Source organism: Crocodylus porosus, unplaced genomic scaffold (assembly GCF_001723895.1).
Source record: "Crocodylus porosus isolate Cpor-Errol unplaced genomic scaffold, CroPor_comp1, whole genome shotgun sequence".
Taxonomy (NCBI): Eukaryota; Metazoa; Chordata; order Crocodylia; family Crocodylidae; genus Crocodylus; species Crocodylus porosus.
Window position 1 is genome coordinate 7,292,843 of NW_017728914.1, and position 22,334 is coordinate 7,315,176.

At 41.3% G+C, this 22,334-nt stretch overlaps 1 protein-coding gene across 4 annotated transcripts in view; it reads right to left on the reverse strand.

Annotated features, from left to right (window-relative positions):
* Positions 1-2,565: 2,565 nt before the first annotated feature.
* Positions 2,566-22,334, reverse strand: part of KCNIP1 (potassium voltage-gated channel interacting protein 1) — a 646,400-nt gene continuing 626,631 nt past the window's right edge. For all 4 annotated transcript variants that reach the window (XM_019534847.1, XM_019534846.1, XM_019534848.1 and 1 more), the window contains 6 exons: positions 20,618-20,687; positions 14,793-14,863; positions 13,232-13,339; positions 10,870-10,974; positions 10,596-10,658; positions 2,566-6,731 (listed from right to left, as the gene is read on the reverse strand). In XM_019534847.1, the coding sequence (XP_019390392.1) occupies positions 6,684-6,731; positions 10,596-10,658; positions 10,870-10,974; positions 13,232-13,339; positions 14,793-14,863; positions 20,618-20,687 (465 nt within the window). In that variant the 3' untranslated portion in view covers positions 2,566-6,683. The remainder of the gene's footprint in view (positions 6,732-10,595; positions 10,659-10,869; positions 10,975-13,231; positions 13,340-14,792; positions 14,864-20,617; positions 20,688-22,334) is intronic.

Sequence of the window (22,334 nt, forward strand, 5' to 3'; positions counted from 1 at the left end):
ATGCCTGCAGTGGCTCAGGCTAGAAGCCAGAGGGCATTAAAGCAGCCCCCCTCACTTCCCTTTCAAAGTGCTGAGCTTAGGTGGGGCATGGCCAGGCCCAGGCAGGATGCTCTGATTAGGGAGGGGTTCCCCGCCTTCTTGATAACAGAGCATTTATTAGTTCTATCATTAGCATTTAGCACCCCATCAGAAAACAAAGCCTCACTCATTAGTTCAAGCTCTTCTTAAACAGCTTTTTCCAAAGGAAGGAACACACGCACATTAGCAGCTGACCTGTTGATTAGCTCCAAAAATCCCTAACCTGACATCGTCCTGTCTGCTTTAGACAGACACCTCTCAGCATTAGCTAGCATACTACATGCTGGCTACAGTCCCTGTTGTGGGAGAGAGGAGGAAGGGATCCCTGCTTAAGCAGCGAGTGGGGAGTGGGGGGGGAGGGAGGCATGGGGAAGCCAGGCAGACCCTGCTGTGCCTACAAGTCTCTGCTGGAGCTCCAGCCAGGGAGCAGAGGGGAGGGGCCTGCTCAGCCCAGAAAGCATGTTGGGATAGTGGGGGAATCTGATTTAACTTAAACCAGGAAGGGGTCTAGGACAGATATTGTATATACCGGTTTGATCCAAATCAGTTAAGTCTGATACTACTATATATTCAACCAGGTTTATGTCAAACCAGCTTCAGCCATTTTCAAACTGGTTTATGTGCACTGAATGTCCATTCTGTTACAGGTTTAAACCAGTTTCTAATCACTTAAATTGTCTTATGTGTTATGTCTGTCCCTAGCAAAAAGCATCTCTTGCTTAAACAAAGGTCATATAAAAATTTAACCATTAGCACAGACATGGCTAGTAGGGCTGTGCGAAATGCCTGCATTTTGTTTCAGTTTTGGATTCGGCATTTCAAATCATTGTTTCATTTTGTTTCGGCTGAAACTGTTTCAAGTTTCAATGCTGTTTCGACACCGTTTCGGTGTTTTGGCCATAGGCTATAATGGGGAATGACTAAAATACCTATAACATTGTCCTTCTTTGCCTGATTCTGATGAAAATTGCAGGAATGGTAGTCCCTTCTGAACGCATGAAGCCTGCCAACCTTCAAAGAGATAGGTGCAGGGGTTTCTGGGAAACTTCACCTCAAGGTGCTGAGAGGAAAACTCGTGACTTGTGACTTTGTGTGTGAGTGTTAAGGCAGAGCAGGGTGAGAACTGCAGGCATGGTACCCCCGGCTGAGGCCATAAAGCCTGCCGAGTTTCAAGGAGATAGGTGCTGGTTTTACATTTTTTAGGTTTAGATAGGTTTTTAACTTTAGAGCACTGGGATTGGAAGGGACCTCAGGGACAGTTGGCAGACACTGGCCAGCTACAGATGTCAGTCTGTTCCCCCTTCTTCCCCCTCCCTCTCCTTACTGTCTCTTTACCTGTAAGTCCAGCTTTGAAATACCTTTGAAATGCCAAAACATCTTTGAAACGTTTTGACTTGTTTCGTTTCATTTTGAATATTTTGACATGTCTCCCATTTTATTGTCATTGGATAATAGCATTGTTGAAATGCTCAAAACACCACCAAAATGAAATGGCGGTCAAAATTTTGCACAGCCCTAATGGCTACCCATATTAGTCTGAAGTCAGACAGAACGCAGGGCAGGGTAACACATTACAGTCTAACTGTTTCAGAGGTTTATGAGCTTCCATAGGCAACAGCTTATGCTGTCATATTTTATATATGGGTCCATTTATAATATCAGATGAACTAGGTTGTTCATGACTCTCTGAAACAGTTAGTCACTGGATGCCACTCTGCCCTACCCTGTGCCTAACATTTAACAGGTTTCTTGTATTTTTCTAAATGGAAACTGCAAAAATGTGAAGAGAAATCTTATTTCTCAAATATTAGTTTTACTATTCCAAATTATAACCAGTAATCCAGGTATAACTTTTATTAAAATATTTCAGAATGAGGCACCTGCCACTGCACCCACATGAATATTTCTAAATTAGATATATAAATGTCCTAAGTAACATGTAAATATTGTGTTCGCAGCACCCATTCAGCAGTTCACTGCCAAGATACACACACAGATGTGCACGTTCAGAACAGAATCTTGCATTTAAAAACCTGACTCAGAATTTTAAGCCTCAACGTATCCCTTAAAGAAACGATTAGCTCCTAGGCTACAAAAGAACACCCTTCAGTATATATTTAATTTTATTATTAAAACAAAAATCTTTAAAACCATTCAACAAAATATCATAAAAATTGCCATTAGATAATAGCATTGTAACAGTGAAACTATGCATTGCTGCTCTAGTAAAATGGCTTTACTTATCATGATTTATGTTTTTTGCCCATATTTCCTTAAGATCCTTCCACAATGAAGAAATATTGTCATACTGCTTCCCCCAGGTCATAATTCACATGCTGACATATGTCACAATTCAGTGGTATCATTATTCTGTTTCTGTTATGATACCAAGGGGATCACATCTGGCATTATTCATGTTTACTCACAATACTGTAGTGCTTTCAAAGTAACAGGAAAACTAACATCAACATGGACAGACACATTACATTTTTTTTGCATCCTCAGTAATAGCAATCCTATTTTTAACAGATCTTTGCCAAAAATGCATGTTATAAATGTTCTGAAGAATTGCTGGCATGATTATGTGGTTTAACATTTATAACTAAACAAACAAGTCAGACAAATTGATAAGACATTTACATCTTTGAGAAAATCTGTACAACTGATAGCACTGATGGATATTCTAATCGTGACTTAGAAGTCAACATGGTAATCACTTTCCACATTCTGGCAGTATGATTTATGATGGGATGAGATCAGACTGGCACAGTATGTTTTATTTAATAAGCTGTAGTAGTATTTGCCATAAATATTGCAAGCCTCATTTATGAACCATGGAAGGGTTTGCAAGTTTACAAACTAACATTCACTGAGAACATAAAGAACAAAACCAAAGACATTTCCATGCAGAATACAATTCTCTTACAGTTACTGGATATCTTTCATCCATTAGTCAGAGTATACATGCTGTATACACAGCTCACAAAGTGGCCTACTGTGCATCAGCGCATACCAGCTTATGGATAGGTCTTTGCTAAATAAAGCATGGGATCACATACAAACACTAAAGCGTGGTTTCCTAGAGAAGGCTATTCTGTCACAGTTCGAATTTACAACTAGAGTGATTTAATAAAGGGGCAATGGCATCAATTACCCTGTAAAGCATACATGAAAATATAGCTGTCAGTTATGTCACTCTGCAAATCATCCTATCTCAACCATCAATAATATTAATTAGAACTGAGAGGTAGTAACCCAAGGTAAAACATTATCGTACTCTCATGGGCCCCATTCCGGCATGGTCAAAATAAAAAGGAAATATCAGAGGTGTAATAAGCAATTTTTGCTCTTTGAGCAGCAGTAGTGGTGGCAACTGCCAGTCTTGAGCCCTCTTTAAGTCAGTGTTTAGGGCTGGTGCCTTGCTCGCCCACATCCACTTGTGCTACTAAGAATTATACAATTTGATTTCCATGGGAGCAGAATCAGGTCTTTGTATTTTGTAGTTACCCCACATGTGCAGAAACCACAGGCATTGCTAAGAGTTATAGAACAAGGAGCTTTTGGGACCCTCAAATAGAAGGAAAAGCAGCAGTGCCACTAACTGGCTCAAATTGATCAAAGCTCTTAGTCCACAAGTGAACCCAATGGAGTAAAGGGGACTAGCTGACTGCTTACACATCTTGCTGAATAGAGGCCATACTCAGCAGACAGCACTTACAAAGACCAGGACAGGAATAACATATTCCACCTAGTACAGCACAGTGATATTGGAAACGCATCAAAACAAAGAAATACATTACAGTTCTTTCTTCAGCTGACATGAAGGTGAAGCACTTCTGATAGTTAAATACCCAAAAGTGGCATTGAGCCAAATTCAGTATTGATGTAACTCTATAGAAGTCAGTGGAGTTACCCCAGAAATTAATTTGGCTGCAGTGACTGTGATGTATGTAAAAGAAAACTTTCATGAATTGTTTTTGTGTACTGCGCCTTTAAATTGCAAGGAGTCAGCAGGCTGTACCTACCATTTCATGAGGCATAGCTGATACAGCACATTACAGAAGAGGCATGCTGGGTTGTCACAAAACCCACTTTTTCCTATTTCATTTGGCTTTTTTTCCCTTTAGCTGAAATTAGTCAATCAGATTGACAATACATGGCTGATTGGTGTGTATGAAAAACAAACAAGCTAAGGCTTCTGTAATTTTAGGTGGAATTGCAAGAAAATTAAGAGGCAATAGGATAAATGCCCTGATTGATTTTGCTTTGGATTTACAGTATACTTTCACCAAGAGCCTCTTAGAACCTGACTAGCACAACTGGATGACTATACTGTACTTGCAACATATCACCACTCTGAAAGTCACAGACCATGATTGGGACTTGCTATATTCTATATCTTTTATAAGAATAAATTCATTGGTGGTGTTCAGTGTAAGGGAGTAAAAAAAAGAGAGAGACTAAAGCCTCCATCTTGCAGGCATATAACTTTTCTCACTTGAACAGCAATGCAACTGCTCAGGAGAGACAAGTTAAGCAGACGTGTAAGCGTATGCAGGAGGGGAAAGTTCTTGGTTGAGATGCAAGCAGAGGATCACTCTTATATCAACTAGATCTATTTCTTTATCTGTAGGTTGATATATTTTATAAAATATAGGGCTCATTCCATATATTTAGTCTATTATAAAAAGCTTCCACTTATAATATTTAAAATATAGTTTCAGTACTGTCAATATCATTGTTATATAATATGTGATATAATAAAAATACACTTTTTCTGTAGGGGAGCAATCATGGACTGTGTTGGGTGGCCCTCCTTTGTGTGTGGCTCAAGTAACTGAAGAGGTTGGTTGTTCTTGATTTCCCTTATTGGTTTTTCTGCCTTTAGATGGCTGCCTGCCAGTGGCGATATGTAGGGGGTACAAAGGGGTGCACGTGCACCCCCTGAAAGCACTGGTGCACCCCCTCCCAGTAGCATTCCCCACTTAGGCTGTGGGTGGGAGGGCAGGCGGGAGCAGGGGCACTAGAAGTACCGCTGGCACTTCCCTGGCCCTTCCAGGCATGCCGCTGGCACTTCCAGGCAGCGTTCCCTCTTAGAACCAGTTTTGAGGGAGTGCTGCTTCCAGGTCAGCACACTCAGCTGCAGGGGGGACCCCTCCCCCTGGTTGTTGGAGGGTCAGGAGGCACCAGTTGCCCATGCTGCCTGCCACAACTGCTCTGTGCAGTACCAGCCCATGTAATGCTCTCTGCAACTCAGGCTGTACAACACCCCTAGGCTCTCAAATCGTATTGTTTTGGCCTGCTCATCTATTGGGCAAAATCCATCTTTGGCTGGTGATAAAACCAATGATGTCTTTTGGCACTGACAATGTATGGGGTTGGGGGCGAGCCTTACAAAACAAATCTGGCACTGCCCCAGCCCTTGTCCCAGGGAACTTACAGTGTAGAAGTGGAAGTTACACAAGGGATGTAGTTAGTTCATCCTACCTGGGGTTTACCCCCAGCTTAGACCCTGATCCTGTAACTAGCTTAGAAAAGACTGTCCCCTGTTTAAATCAGCAGGACACAGTGTGGTTGCTGGGGTCTGTCTGTGGAAACAGTTATATGATCTGGATTTTATTTTGCACTGCTGAATAAAATCAAGGGGTCAAATAAATCCATACAGAGGAAAATACTTTGCTTTTAAATCCAATCTAAAGTGCAAATGTTTAAATAATGGACTAATGAAGCATATTCCAAACAGTATATAAAGGACTATGGCTTATGGCAGTGGTCCCAATGGGAAATACATACTACATACTAGAAAGCCACTTCATTGGTGGCAACACTGTAGCGGATAATTGGTAAAAGTTGTTCAGTTCCAGTTATTCAAAATTTATCTTACGCTATAGGAATGTAATACTACTCAGTGAGATTCAATATGCAGAAGAGACTTATATGGAAAAGTGCATTATCCTATCTAAAATCTATTGGTTTGAATCTCCTGTGGTTGGTCCACATTAGGAATGACTCCACCAAGTTCAGTGGAGTAGTAGTGCCAGTGAATGAGAGGGAAAGATCAGGAACATTAGAGTAAACTGATTTTATGAACTGGACCCTCCATTTAACAAAGGGCATTTGGTGTTAGTTTTCATAGCCTCACAAATCTGTTATGATAGATTAGTTTTCTGTTAAAACCAATAAGGAAGTTATTTGAACACCATTTTGGCCTATAACAGTATGGAGTGAGCTTCCACTTGCAATAGATGGTGGAGCAAGGTATTGACATTGTATTATCATATGTAATCAAGCTTTCTCTATTTAAAGCAGCAGAATTTGTGACTAGCAAACAGAATATTGTATATTATTCATTTAAAGTTCAAGCAGGAGGTCTCTCTCAAATTTTATTAAAATATTAGCATGCTTCCAAGATGAAGTAAGTTCCACTCCAATGTCTCTTGGGAAGGAGAGATGGAGTTGGTTGCATTCTGAGATACAGCTTGGTGGGGATGTCTTACAAAACCATTGCGCGTTCAACATGGTCGAGTTGTAAAAAGCTTTTGCCCAGAAAGGAGGTTTTCATTACGTACAAAGTCTCTGATTCCTGCACCATTCTCCAGATGCTGTTACATGACGTTCTCAAAGAGCTGTAAGGACCGCATGATATTGTCATCCTGGAAGCAACAAGAAAACAATAAAACAACCAAAGTCTTTAGACCTTCTGTGGCAGACAAAGCACTTCGCACCACAATTCATCTTTGGCACCTGTTTCTACACTATGTATCAGTTCCTTTTTTATAGCACCTTTCTTCATGGATGAGTCCACACTACTTCAGAAGCTCTTGTCCTGTTTCAAAAAGCATTTCTAATTTAACAAAGCACTTGGGTGTGTTGGCTTGAACCACATGTTTGAAATTAAGTAGGTGTTTAAATGCTTTAGATCATGAATAATTCCAGCATTTGCATTTCCACACAGGAGCAGTCTTGATGTCAGAAGCCTTAAACTGCCAGGTCCAGAGCTCCCTTAACTTACCTCTAAAATGAAGCTGCTTCTGGGCTCAAAAATGTTAATCTTCTACCCTTGGATTCCTACTCCCTGGGTGCGTCTACACATGATGCTTTAATGTGCCTTAGCCTAAGCTAATGTGCATTAAGGGTGCATGTCTACTCATGCATGCCCTTAATGCACATTAAAAATGGTGAATATCAATTTAAACTTGATATCTACAAATGTAGGTATCCAATTTAGGCATGAATAATTAAAGCGCATTAACGAACATGTAGATGCGTTAAATCGCATTAGCACTTTAGTCCCAAGTCAGTCCACATACACAGTGTTAATGCACTTTAATGCCTGTACTTGTAGACACCTGCCTAAGCCCACTTAATGCTCATTCAATGTAGGCATGCTTAAATACACATGTAGACATGACCCCTGAATCCAAATAAGAAAGCTGAGAATTACATATTGAGAAAACCTGATTAGCAAAGTTTCTTATGAGGCTAGCTGCATCTGCAGTTTTACTTTGTAGCAACATCCAAGGTGATCTGATAGGCTGTTACATTATCACAGTGACAATTTAGCATTTTTTTTCTTTGTGTGCTTGATGTACCTGAAGCTGGATAAAGTGACAGAACTCTGGATTTCTGCCTATTTCTTTCTTTATGCCCATGTCTCTGCCCTGATTTGTAAAATGCTTGGAACTAATTAGGGGGAAGGTGTGGGGTGAAGAAGGGTTGGAGTATTATGGAGTCTATGGGGCAAAATGGGTATAGGGGAGTGGGAGCAAGAAGGGTGGTTGAGGAGGACCCATGTGGTAAGAGATGCTGCAGTGAGAGAGGAATTCTCAGAGAGGCAAGGGAGGGTTTTGATTATAAATTGAAAAATATAGCCAGAGGCCACTAGCATATTTATAAGGTGTCTAGATTCTTTTTAAATTGGAGGAAAATTTGTTGTAGTAAGGGATGCTGCAGCACACCACCCACCCTGTTCAAAATCCTAGGTGTGCCCATGCTATCTTCACATTACATGTCTTTCTTTTTTTGTTAAAAAAGACTTCTTTTAAAAAAAATTAAAACAAAAAACAACCACCCCAAAAACATGTTCTGAATACTAATAAGGCACCTATTGCAAATGATGCTAAGTTTAATTAAATAATATGGTGCACTGCATGAAGAAAAGAATAGTGAAGAACCTTACATTTTCAGATTAGTTATCAAACACATCTAGAATGAGGACATACATAAACACTCCAGGCAAGCCAGCACCATCAATGAGGTATCTTTAAAAGTACCCAAAAATAAATAAATCACCCAGCAACAGATATAATACGTATGCACACACACCTGCAGGCAAACCAATTAAAAAACATGCACACACAAAGCAAAGAAACAGAAGAGGTTAAGAATAAAACATCTGCAAGAAAGAACTTCATATTAGGCATCTAATAATGGAGGATGAAGTTTCACATCCCTGAAGACCTCACCAAAGAAAGTTCTCCATATAACAAGGTCCTGACTGAACTAGAATAAAGAAAAAGGCCCATCCCACTCCTTAAAAGTGTTTGCAGGATTCATAGCAATCATTCAGATACTGAAAGCTTCACTCATTAGAGCATGGGAATGAATTTCTTGGGAAAGCTTGAAACTAAGAGCTCAGAATGCCCGATGAGTGATAATTACCACTATCTTAAACTGTCTGAAATGAGCAGGCTGTTACTGCATTGTTTAACCACTGGAAACATCCCTGACCAAATAGTCACACAATTAATTGGAAGCCACAAAAACAGATGTCAGGCTGATTGTTCGTGCAGATGCTTAGTTTTGTGTAGGTGCTAAAAATAACAATAAACAATTATTGCAGCCAATTTAATTTATGGAATTTGCAAAAGGCACTCATTTTGGAAAAATCATTACTTTGATTGCAGTGCTGGCTTTTAATGTTTGACCTCACACATCAACCATTTTATATGTTGGTGTTGTAATTACAGGGTACCTAGACAGATTTTATGCCTCTGGACACCTCAGTCACTGTGAGTAACTATTAATGATATATGGAGAAAAGCAATTAGAGAGACATTGTCAACCACTTAAAAACAGAAAAACACTGAGGTAGGTGAAAGGCTTTGTGAGCTTCCTTTATAGTTATGTACTACGTCAAAGAATTGTCCATTATATTTCACTTGGGAAAATAATAGCCCGGGCCATCAGCATTGAAAATGAACAAACTGTATTCAGCGATCAGTGCAAACCCAGATTCATGTTTTAAGCATTCTCTGGTGTTTAGGGGAATTCACAAGTCAAAACCCATATGTATCAGGGCCGGTGCTTCGGGGGTGGCGGTTATACCCCTTGATGGTGACTTAGCTCATACTGTGCTCCAAGGTACCCTTCTTTTGCTCTCTCCTGCCACACCTTGGTCTTGTTAACAAGTTTAGAAAGGGAAGCTGCCCAAGGTTCTTAGTGAAAGCCTTTAGCCTGTCCTCATACCCACAGATCCCTCTTGGACCCCACTGCTCCCAATAGGCCTTTGGTCTAATCATGGCCCCAACCTCCCCTGTAGCTGTGCCTATGCCTCTGAGGAGTGACAATCAAACAATTTGGTGGGCCCTCAGCCTCAGTCTTGCATACAGACTTCTCTGACTTTTCAGTCCTCTGTCAATCTCTGCCTCTCCTGGGCTGGACTTTCTTTAGCTTTGTCTCTACCCCTTTTGGGGCAATGGGCTCTCACTAGCCCAATCTCTGCCCCTCAAAGGCAGGGGGCCCCTGGACCTTGTCTCTGCCCCTCCTAAGGTACTGCACTACTGCCTGCCTTGCCCCTGCAGTAGACTCAAGCCTTAAGTGCCTTGCTGGCATTACTGCACCTCCTGACCTTCCCTGCAGTCCCAAACCCAGTCATACAGTTAAAACCCAGACCAAAACATCAGCACGCTGGCTATAACTTAATTCTCTAAGCACACTGACTCTCTTCTCGAATCCCCCTTCATACTGAGTCTAATCCCCTGCCAGCAGCCTCTCCTTACTGATGTCTCTCATCAGCAGGCATCTTACCGCAGAACCCCTTTCCCTGCAGAGCCAGACTGACTGCTCAGGCTCTGGTCTTGCTTTATAAGCCTCCAGATCCCTGCCCTCTTCCAGCCCTGCCTGCTTCCAGCGATTCCCTGGGCTGTCTGCAGGCACTCTCTAACAAGCTTTGCTTACTGGCCTTCAGAGTAGCCTAGCAGCAGTCTTGCCCTGTCTCCCACACAAGACTGGGTTTTATACCACTGCCAGGAATCTGCTAGTACTGCAGTATGTTTCTTACTGTTTTCTCAGGTTAATCTACTATTGTACTATTGCTGTGTCTCTCTAACAGGAGGCATAGCAGTCTCTGTTACATCAGGACTGAATCTGGCAGCTGGTTTTTACATGCAATAGAATGGAAGTTAGGACCTTGAGCCCCTTAAAACTTAGAAAGGACTGCCTTCTAAAGTGAATATGACCATTGTGGCACAAGCTCATCTTCTCTGCTTTCTTGGCAATGAGAAGGTTACTCTTACCTCCTGACACGATTCAATGAACTCATCTAAAGTTACAACGCCATCTTTGTTTTTATCCATTTTCTGCAAAATAAAAAACACAAAACTATATTTATTTTTTCTAAAACTGATGTTTCTTCAAAAAAGTATCACAATACTGTTCAGTGCTGCTTGCCTAACAGTATCTTGCAAACAGGCAGAGCTTGTCCTCCAGCCAGAGTTTGGAATGAGCTCCATTGTTCAGGCTTTGCCAGTAGCTAAGCATCAAAAGAAATGTTAGAAATCAGCTAAGTACCTGGAAGAAAACTTCTACATGCTGTCTTGGAGCATCTTCTTTGAGCACTGGATATGTGTACTTCCCCATCATATCATAAATTGCCTTTACTATATCCATCATTTCCTGGAGTGGTAACAAGAACAAATAAAACAGAAACTAATAAATGCAAGTACAACGTTTTCTTTTCCTGAATTAGGTCCAGTTCTACATTCTTTTCCTAATGTAAAAGAAAGCCATATTGCTGTGTGTCACTTCGCATTTCTAGTACCACTTCCAGATACCATATATTGCAGTTTTTTTATGCTCAAATGTTATTGTCTATACAGTATGCTGCAAAATCTAGTGAATCTTACTCTGTCATCTGTTGTCAATCATCTACAAAAGCTCCTGTGCAGTCGTTGCCATTACTTCATTTCTTTGCCTTTAGTTACTGCTGTGCAAGATTGTAGCGGATCCATCATTGGTACCCACAGCCAACTGACCCAGTCGGTGGAACTGTTGAAGCTAAAATGAATGTGTTCTTAGTTCTCAGTACTCTTTCAATGATAAAGGATGATTTCCCACAATTTCCATGGTTGATTCTCTTCCCCAAGGGAAGCAGATCTTTTTCCAGTCGCTAGGAAGGATTACCTAGTCAAGTAGACTGATACAAGTCAGCCTTAGGATAAACTTACCCTGTCTTTCACAAAGGTGTCTCTATTATTAGTATTGATACCACTTCTTAGTAACAAGCATATTGTAGCACTCCAGACACACACAGTCTTACATTCTTTATAGATTTTTATAGTGTCAAGAAGATCTTACAGTTGATCACAGCCAAAACAGAGCAAGGTGCACAGAGTTCTTTCTTCAGCGTATAACCGAAAGTAAGAGTGCGTCGACATGTGACACTACATTGCTGTAGCAACGCACTAGATCGATGTAGCATCTGCAGGCAAAAACCGTGATGCCACAGCTACATTGCATCCCTCACTATAGCATGTCGCTATGGTGACACAGAGGCTAAAAATAACCATGCACAGTGTGCATGGTGCAGTACGAAAGGAAAGTACTAAATGACGGCATAGTAACAACGGTGCTGTACGGGCCTGTGGAGATGCATTGACATGTGAGGCTTAAGTGTGAAATATGCATTTTGCAGTCCAGTGTATTTATACCTGGATATAAGGAGAGCACAAGTAACTAGAGATACAAATGCAAGTGCAGAGTTAAACTAGGCCAGTATATAAACTGCATCTTGGTAGTCAGAAATGGGAAAACCTTGGGGGAAGCAACTGTTTGCTCCAGGGAGCTGAAGAAATGGCTAGTCATGAAGCCCAAAATGGGTGCTTGGTTTTGCTTTTTTCTCAGATGCCTCTTACATTTTTTCTTTATATTACAACCTGTGTGTGCCACGTCTGACAATAATGTATGCAGAGGAAGTTCTTTTGGTCTGAGGAAGGTTATTTGGGGCTTATTTTGTTGTCTATGAAGTACAAACCTTCTGTAGGAAAGATGTGATTGCAGGGAAAGTTCTAGCTGCTTAGAAGAAACGATCAGGATGAAACAGCATAGTCTTGCTGAACTAGAAAGCTGGGGTGGGCAGTGGGGAAAGTAACTGAAAAGGGGGAAGGGCTGGTCAGTAAGTGAACTATAAATGATCCTAAATCAACTAAACACTCAGAAAGAAGCAAAATGGACAGTTGGAAGGATTCCTGTTTCTAACCCTTGTCAATCATTATAACACATGTTTGGAGCCCCTGTCACAGGAGCTTTCATGCTAACAGTGACAGTGTTGGAAAACTATTAAAACATCCTAGCCTCAATTTTGTACATATATGGCTGTCACCATAAACTGCATGCATGGGCTGGAGGGAAGAATTCAGCATGGCTATTAAACTCACATTTCCAAGAAAATATTTTACTGCATAGCTAATCAATCACCAAACAAGTCAAGGCTGTCAGAAGAGGAAGCGCTGTCATTTAATAAAAAGGACAGTGGGCAAACACAGACTCATTCAAAACATCAAAGGTTTCTGAAAACATCTTGGTCACTCTAGGCATGCTTAGATACTCAACACATGCATTAGCATAATCATTCCCATATTAATTATACTGCCCCTACAATTATCTTCATGTATCCATAGTTTCTTTTACGGAGGTAGGATTTGTTTCTAGTAACATGGTTTCTTCAAGGGCAACATACCTCAGGAAAAAATACAAGCTCTACAATTATGCAAAACAAAATCATTGTGCACTTTGCCTTACATACCAATAAACAGTCGAGCACAGTGCTGATTTGAATTTAATTAACTGCATGAAAAATGAATTATGCTTTGTAATATCAGCCACTCAGTTCTTTCAGAAAAGAAACAGCTGTTCCTTCCATAAAGAGCCTTACCTCCTTGTTTATATATCCATCTTTATTTATGTCATACAGATTAAATGTCCACCTTAGCTTTTCATGAACTGTTCCTCGCAACAAAATTGATAGCGCCGTCACAAAATCCTGGTTCATGGCAAAAGAAATTAGCGAATTTTAATAAAGAATCTTTTCCAAACCTTTTTCTTAATAATACTATTCTTTTCTTTTCCACATGAAGGATATTGTTAATTAGAACAAAAATATTTAGACCCTTTTTCTTCCAAATGTTTGACTTTCATGACTGTCAACTCTGGGTGAACTTGGCAGATAAAACTTAGCCGTGAGCAGCACCTAAATGACATGCTACAATAGTTGTAATGTAGGAATTCTGAATACGAGAGAAATCCTAATTTATTTAAACCAAGGTCCACAGTCCACCCATGTTGGTGATTTAGATTGTATGCAAGCACAGGCTGCAGGGGAAATCAGGACTAAGCAGGTGCTGCATATCTGTTTCTCCAACTAGAGGACAGGGCATTTGTGAAGCCTCTGTACTGGATTTTGCTATTGACTGATGATTATTCTTCAGTCAGCCCAAGTGTCCTTGTATAGGGCTCAGGGCAAGAAGAAGAAAGGGGCTGCCTATAATTAATCTTCGAACAGGCTTAACACTGGCAATTAATCCAGCACAGATTACACAGAACCTTTACCCTTTAACCTTTACCCTATATGAGCAGCTACTGTTTCCATGCATTCATTACCCATATAACAGGTTCACTAGTCAACGAAATGTATTTGTTTACTTGTTTTTTAAATTTTGACCATTTTACAGACTCATGGCTTAAACCTGAGATAGTCTGTGGGAACCTGGGAATTAACCAGGAAACCTGACCAGGTCAGGGAGATGAACGTGTTTGTTGCTATCATGATTTAAATGGAAGAGTAGGGGGGATATTATCCGATTTTTGACCAGTCTTGGAAGGCTTGGTCTGTACCCTGCTATGCAGAACTGAGGCCTATTGGGTACTGTCAGGTAACAAAACGTAGTCAGCACCCATTCACATTTGTCATGTTCCAACCTCTGCAATCCAAAGGTGTGTGTTATCTCAGGTGGGACAAGCAATGTCATAATACAAACACAGTCCTTTCATAATAGATCAGGATGGTGCTCTGCTGTCCACCAGTGATGGCTGGGCCACCAACCAGTTGATAAGCCTGCTATAGCCTGGGCTGAACAGAGCTGGGTTTTTTGTTTTGCTTTGCTTTGTTTTGTTTTTTAGCTCAGGCAATAGACCTCATGCTTGAAGATCTAGAGGACTCTGAGTAGATCATCATTAGTGGGATCAAATCTGGATCTCCAGGACTAAGTGCTCATGCTTCAACTACTGATCTAAGAAGCGATCTCTATTCAGGTAGGATTTAAATGCAACTCTGTTGGCAAGATGAACCCAATAATCTATTGAAAATGAATAAGATTAAATACTTGATTGCTTTTAATTTTAGATGAACATTTAGCCCAGCAAGTACCAAGAGACTAGACTCTAGAATGAAGGCAGATTAAGAGAGAGATGAACAAAAGATGATGTAAGTTAATTACCTCAAACTTCACTGATCCATTCTGTGCAGTATCAAATGCATTAAAGAGATAATGGGCATACATACTAGCATCTGAAAAATGCAAAGAAGATACAGATTATCTTCATGCTTATTATTACCACATGCATATTCTAATGCTTATAAGAAATTTTCATAGTTTGATTTTGCTTTGAGGGGAAAAAAGTCTCTGCAACTTCAGAAATTCTTTCCATGGCCTGGTATAAATGAATGAAGAAGACTAAATAAGTACTTAGAAAGGCCTTGAAATAAAAAAAAAATGTATAAAGACAGCAGTGATCTAGAGTAGTGGATTGAGCTGTAGGTTTAGAAAATAAGCAAAGAAGAATCAATGGCTCTGGAGCAAATTGAAAATAAAATACACAAAGAAATTAAGACATGAAAGCAACAGAAAAATGATGTCTTCCCATATGTTTCCTTTATCCATCTTTCCAATTCAGTAGAGGATTTTAGGATTGCAAAACTTTAGAAGGCTTGCTGTTTGGTGGCAGTATCTTAGCTTTGGTATTTGGTTTGAGGGGACTTATGAAAACATGGATATCCTTGGGCTGATATCCCGAGCTCATAAACTTCATATATTCAACCTACCCCTAGGTTCTTTGTAAAGGCTTTGTTTGGCTGTTTGCCAAAACATTCAAACAAAACTATTAATGGAGAGCACTGAAAAAACAGTACAGTCAAGTGTAAGAACATCCAGACTCCAACCTTGTCCTATTTACTGAGTCCTTCAACATCAGTCACTTGGGGGTTTTTTAAAAAGTAATTAAGTCTAAAAAACTGAGCAGATTTTACTAAGAAGTCCTGAAGGACTGCAGTAGAACCAGAGCTCCAGGTATAAGGAAGAGTGAGATGGATATGATCTAATTTTCTTCTATACCTATATGAGAGTATTAAAGAAGCACCAAGTGTATTTGTATCATAGACTCATCTGGTAGAGGTGAAATATTTTTAAATCCTCTTTAAAATTTAAAGTACTAAAGGCAGTTTTAGACATCTTTATGAAAGTAAGAATGGATTCTGGGACTAGGGAAAGGGCAACCTACAATCCAGAAAAATGTAACAATACGTGAAAAAAAATCAAAGAAATGTATCACATTAAGACCCTTCATTTGCATGCATTCTGCTTTGGAGGGGATTCATTCATTCATTGCTTCTGCAAATGTGGAATATATTGGGATTAAAATAACCTAATCATATCACTGCTTTTGTAGAGGACTTGTGCACGAGAATCAGCTTGGTCTCTTCTGATCCCTGCCTACACCCACTATAGCACCCTGAGGACTAAAACACTTTAAGATAACTGTAGTGGGTTCAGGGTTATTTCTGGGGGTCTACTGAACTCAAGGAGGTGCCCAGCCAATTTTGGGCAGATCCCAGGGCCAGCTGCCATTTTCGTGGGCTGGGCATGGTGGCTCCCCACAATTCCTCTGAATGACCAAGGGGGCCCCAGCAGTCCTGCCTCTCCCCACAGATTGCCATATGGTCTGAAACTGTGGCTTAATTACCCTGATTAAGCCCAAAGAAACCATTAATCCATGCATTATTAACCGTGGATTAATGGCTTCATGGGCTTAACAGGGTAATTAAGATGTGGTTTCAGGCCATCCCTGAAGGCATGTAATAAATGCAGCTGTATCAAGGTCTGCGGAGCCCCAGCATGGCTTGTTGCTGGCAACAGGTGCACGTGAGGAATGAGCCATGCTGGCCCAGGATCATAGTACAGCTGCTTGTGTAGCCTCCTTGGCCCTGCTTCACCCCCCATCTCCTGGAAGGCCTTGAGCTGTTCTTCCTTCAAGGTGGACAGCTGTCTCTTTAGGTTGGGCTTCTCTGTCACCTCAGAGGCAAATCATGGTCACTTCCTCCTAGAGTGTCACAGCCTTTATTCCCGCTCATGCCTCTTTTCCAACTTTGCCACAATTATCTGTTCCATCTGCATCTTTTTCTCTGCATCTACAGTCAACAGGTATCTTGACTCCTTGTTCTTACTTTTTTTGCTTCCTACCATCAACTGGCACCTCAAGGCAGCTACTTTGGTTTCAGATTGCTCATATTCTTGGCTTTCAACTCCCACTGCAGACATTTTGCCTCCTTGGCCTTCTTGCCAGAGACTAGATGTGCCTTAAGCAGTTTGCCTTGTACTGCAACTAGGACTTTGAGGGTCAGCATAACAGGTCTGTGCAAAGCAGAAAGTATTTGCTTTGGATTCGGCAGGACAGTGATTCGATTCGGTGATTCGAATCATTGTCCCCATTCAATTCAGCTGAATCCAAATCTGCAGATATTTGGCACTGAATCTTATTCAGCCATAGACTATACAGCCAAGCAGTGCTGGCGGGAGCAGCTGGGGGAGTGGCTGGACAAGCCCTGGCTTGAGCTGGTAGCCCCAGAAGAAGCCACAGCTCGTCCAGCTGCTCCCCCTGCTGCCCCCAACTGGGGTGAGGCAGGCAGTGCTGGCAGTCCTGGGAGAAGCTGAGGGGAATGATTGGGGAACTGGGAGACTGAACTGGGAACTAAACCTGGAACTGGGAATTGAACCGGGAGCTGGGGGGAAGACCCTGTTTGTTCCCCAAGCCCCATATCATTGCCCTCAGCTCCCCAATCATTCCCCCCAACCCCAAGGTACAGCTTGTCTGGCTGCTCCCTCAGCTACCCTTGCCACCAGGGCAAGGCAGGCAGTGTTGGCAGCCCTGGGAGAAGCCGCAGAGGGTGGAGGGAATGATCAGGGAGCTGGGGATTGAACCGGGAGCTGGGGGGAAGCCCCTGTTCATTCCCTCAGCTCCTGATCATTCCCTCCCCAGATCCCGGTTCGATTCCCTAGTTGCATCTCTCAGCTCCCAATCATTCCCCAAAGTTCCCCGTCATTCCTCCCAGCCCCACGCCTTGTCCCAGGGCTGCGAGCACTGCCTGCCCCACACCAGCAGGCCGTGGGGGCAACTGGGGGAGCAGCCAGACAAGCCATGGCTTGAGCTGGCAGCCCTGGGAGAAGCCCCAAGGGCTGGGGGGAATGATTGGGTTCTGGGGAATGATTGGGAGCTGGGGAATCGAACTGGGAGCTGGGGGAAGCCCCTGTTCATTTCCCCAGCCCCCAATCATTCCCCTCAGCTCCCGGTTTGATTCTGCAACTCCCAATTGCTCCCCCAGCTCCCAGATCTCCCCCCCAGCCTCTGTGGGCTCTCCCAGGGCTGCCAGCACTGCCTGCCTCGCCCAGGCAGTGGGGCAGCTGGAGGAGTAGTTGAACGAGCCATGGCTTCTCCTAGGGCTGCTGGCTCAAGCTGGTCCGGCTGCTCCCTCGATGCTCCTGCCGGCACTGCCTAATGCCTGCCTATACAAACTATGGCTGAATCTCTTTGAATTGTTTTGAAGGCTTCTGATTTGATTCAGAGAAATTAATGGGTCTCCTGATTTGATTCGGAGATTTGACCACTGAATCTGGCCAAATGTCCTTCGAATCGAATCGGCTACCAAAACTTTGTATAGACCTACATACAGCATAACTCTCTGCTCTCCTCTTCATGCACCTTAGCTCCCAACATAGGACAGAGCACAATCTTGGTCTGCTAAGAGGGCTCAAGCCTCCATGCTGGCACTCACTTTAACTGCTGGCAGTTCATCTTAACTGCTGCACTGTACTTTACATGCTCCTGTATGCTTTCAAGTGCTAGAATCTGTTTAAAGTGCCACTGCTGGCCTCCTTAAACTGTCTGTCTGTATTCCTCACCCACCCCAAGCAGCAACCCTGAGACCAGGAGAGGGAACTTACATGAGAGAGAAGGAAGACTGCACTGTGGTGCTGAAGAAGCAGCACAAAGCCACAGGTACCTTCTCAGGTTCTGGGAAGAGACTCTGGGACTGTGCGTTGCCCTTTGTGTACTGTGTTTATGGACTATTTGTATGAAGTGAGAACCCTGAACCTGCTACACTAAGATCTTTGCCTTAATATATGAGCATTTAGGCAAACCTTAATGCCTTGTGATATACAGGAGGTCAGATTACAGGACTCTCTGGTTCCTTCTTGGCTTGAACATTATGCAACTATGAAAAATATGTTACACTGCTAAAGGGCACTCCATATTACTTGCATGGGTAAAACAGTCTGGAGTCCAAGAAATAATTGGATTACTGCATCTTCAAGTTAAGACTGCAGAAATAAGCCACTGTTATAGGAAGAAAATAAAAGTAACACACCCTTGGAAAAAGGCCTTGTTATACCATCTGAAGCAAAAAGGTTTTGTTTCTGTGTCATATAAAATATATCAAGAAATACTAAACCTCCAGTAAGACTTGATAGATGGTAGAACAGCAGAGCGGATGACTTGTAAAGGATAAAAGCTTTTAGTAATATGCATTGAATGGCCTGGGATAATAAAATTGCATAAATGAAAAATTGTAATTCATGGACATTTTATTACATCCAGTATGTATAATTTCATGTGTAAAGAGAGTCATAAATTGAGAAAAATATGAGAAATCTAAAATAGCATGCTTTATGGGATTGTGGGATTTTACAAACATTTTGGAAAGCAAGTGAGAAAAAAATAGGTACAATATCAAAACACAAGTTTAATCCCACTGCTAAATCATGGTTTATTACAAAGATATCATTGTTAGCCCAGGTATCTCTGACAGAGAACCACTGTCAAGGGAATGGATCACTGAATAGGACAGAAGGCCATCAACATGTTTCAAAGAGCCATCTACAAGACATCATTATGATAAACTTGTAATGTAACTGAATACATGGATGAGCTCTTCAGTGACTATCATCCACCTACCATGTAACTATGCAATGATATATCACTACTAAATTCAAGTATTTTGTAACTCTGAAAACCTAATGAATATATAGATATTATACCCATATATCTTAACCTACATAATACATATATAGACCTAATTTTGTGTCTTCACATTGAAACCTCAAATGCACACGCTTATATACACATTCTGTATAAGGTATGGAATTTCAAATTCGACTTTCAAACTTGAAAGACTATTTGCATCAAAACATACCAAGCTAGAATGCAGGAGCAGAATCCTGAGATTCCTGAAAAGGCTAAGGAGCATTACATTACATTTGTTGTTAAAAAGGTAATACATATTCTTGTCATATCTATGATATATAGTAAAGCTGTCTTATATAGTTTTCTGAAAAACAGGAACATGGTTACTCCAGCTAGATTGGTCAAACTTCACTGCACTATGGACTTTGGGAAGGCTGTAACACCGGTCTCTAATATTATTTGTATTACACCACCGCGTAGGCTCAAACCAGGATTGGGAGCCAGCATGCTACACAGTATACAAACAATAGTTAGAGACCAGAGGCATAACAGGACAGTTTTGCTTCAGTTGCTTCACCATCAATTACAGTACTGTATGAGACAGTCCATGGTCAAAAAGAGTTCAAATTTTGCACAGGAAAAAAAGAAACAAAAGTGGGAGGGGAAGTAGAGGCACAAAGAACGTGAGAGGTGTTCAAGCCAACCCAGAAAGTCAGCAATATAGCAGGGAGGCCCCTCTTTTCCAGTACAATGTTTACCCATACTTCATTTAAAGAAAGGGAATTGATCATTGCTGGTGAACTTTAATCCAGATCAATTTATATTCCTATGCAATGACTATTTGGGAAGGAGGGGTATATATATTTTCTCCCTTTTAATAGTTTTTTTCCTCAATAATCCTGTAAAACTGAAAAATCAATTTGTGCATATAGCAGGCACTATCTGAAGTAGTTTTGCAAGCAGCTGGCAAGAGTGAATTTTAAGATATGCTTCAATAAGTCTGACAGATGCAACATATTCAACTCACCTCCGTGTGGAAAAAACTGTGCATAGATCTGTTTGAATGTCTCTTCATTAACAACCCCACTAGGACATTCCTGTTGGAAAACCAAAAAACCCTGTTAAGGTTCATTTGTAAAACATTACATGCCCAAAGAGAGTAATTATACAATTTAATTCCTGTTCCTGCAGCATGCTGTATGTACACGTTTTGCAGCTGAAGAAATAAAAAGATTAAGACTAGAGTTCTCTAGTACTTCATAGATCTGGCTCACTATTTTTTCCCAAATGTAACAGTTTAATCGCTATTTTGCATATGGAAAGATGACGTGTCTTTTGTTACTGAAGGCCTTTATTTAATAATTCTAAATCATCTTAATATTAAGTAATACTTGACAATACCGCAAAACTTCAATGTTCTACAGATACATTAATGCATTAGTCACTGATGAAACATTGTGGATTGGAAAGTGATGTCAGGCACTCAACAGATGTACAAATATTTATCAGATACTTTTAAATAGCATGCATGTCTGGTCTGAGGAGGTTGAGTAAAAAAAATGTTGAGACATGAAAAAGTCTCCAGTTTTTGGTGTGATATAATTACAAATTGTTTCTTGTGTTTTTGTTTCAGTAGACAAACTGTGCCATTGGTTATTCATTTGGTCCTACTGACAATCGCTCAGTGGAAAGACTCTGGTGGAAAGACACTGAGCGATTGTCAGTAGGACAAAATGGCACAGTTTGTCTACTGAAAACCCCCCCACAAGAAATAATTTGTAATTACATCACACCAAAACCCAGACACTTTTTCATGTCTCAACATGTTTTACCTAAACAAATAATGGAAGTGAATGAGGATGCTAGTGAACTTCCTGCCCATGTCTGTCCTGTGACTAGGGCACTCACCCAAGTTCTGGGAGACATGGGTTCAGTTTTCTGTTCTGCCTGAGGGAACTTCAGTCCATATCTTTTACTTACTACAAAAGTGCCTCAAACACTAAACCAGAGTACTCTGTGCTGGGCGGTGTTCTCAGGGTCTGTATAAATACAAACATTCTTATCAAATCCTTGTATGAACACTCTCATTCAAAATGAAAATATTCTAACTCAGTTTGGCTTGATTTACTTTGGAAGTGAATTGAAATAAATAAATTTACAGTTACTTTAATTCTGTAGGAGAGTGTCTACATAGGGGTTTAATGCAGTTTAATTAATCCTCTTTACATGTACACTTCAGATAACTGGATTTATTTTGCTGTGTCTCTGTGGAGACAAGTCCATAGCTTCTTTTGTTGACCTCATTCCACTTCGCATAAATACCTAAATATTCACTGAAGCAAGGGCTGGCACTTGGGTATCCTGCCTCCCCGGTTACCTTGATTACCAGGGCAGACTCATTCTTTGTGTCTGGTTCAAAGAGGGGCAACTTTAATTGGAGAGACTAAGGGCGCTTACACAAGTTACATTTTTTGTGCAATCTGGCTCCTGAAAGTGCTCCACAGGCATGACATAACACATGTTCATGGCTCAGACTGCTTTTAAAATGGCTGATCAAGTGAAAAATTTACCCTCAAATCAGCTATTAGCTGAATGTGCTCTAAAGCAGAGCACCTTAGGGAATTTCTGTCCAGGGTCCCTTCAAGGCTTAAGTGGGGGTGATTCTGCCTGTATCCCATGCACTGGGGAGCCCTAGCTCAGCAACACCCCACCCCACCACCAGGGCTGTCACAGCCAAGGGAAAG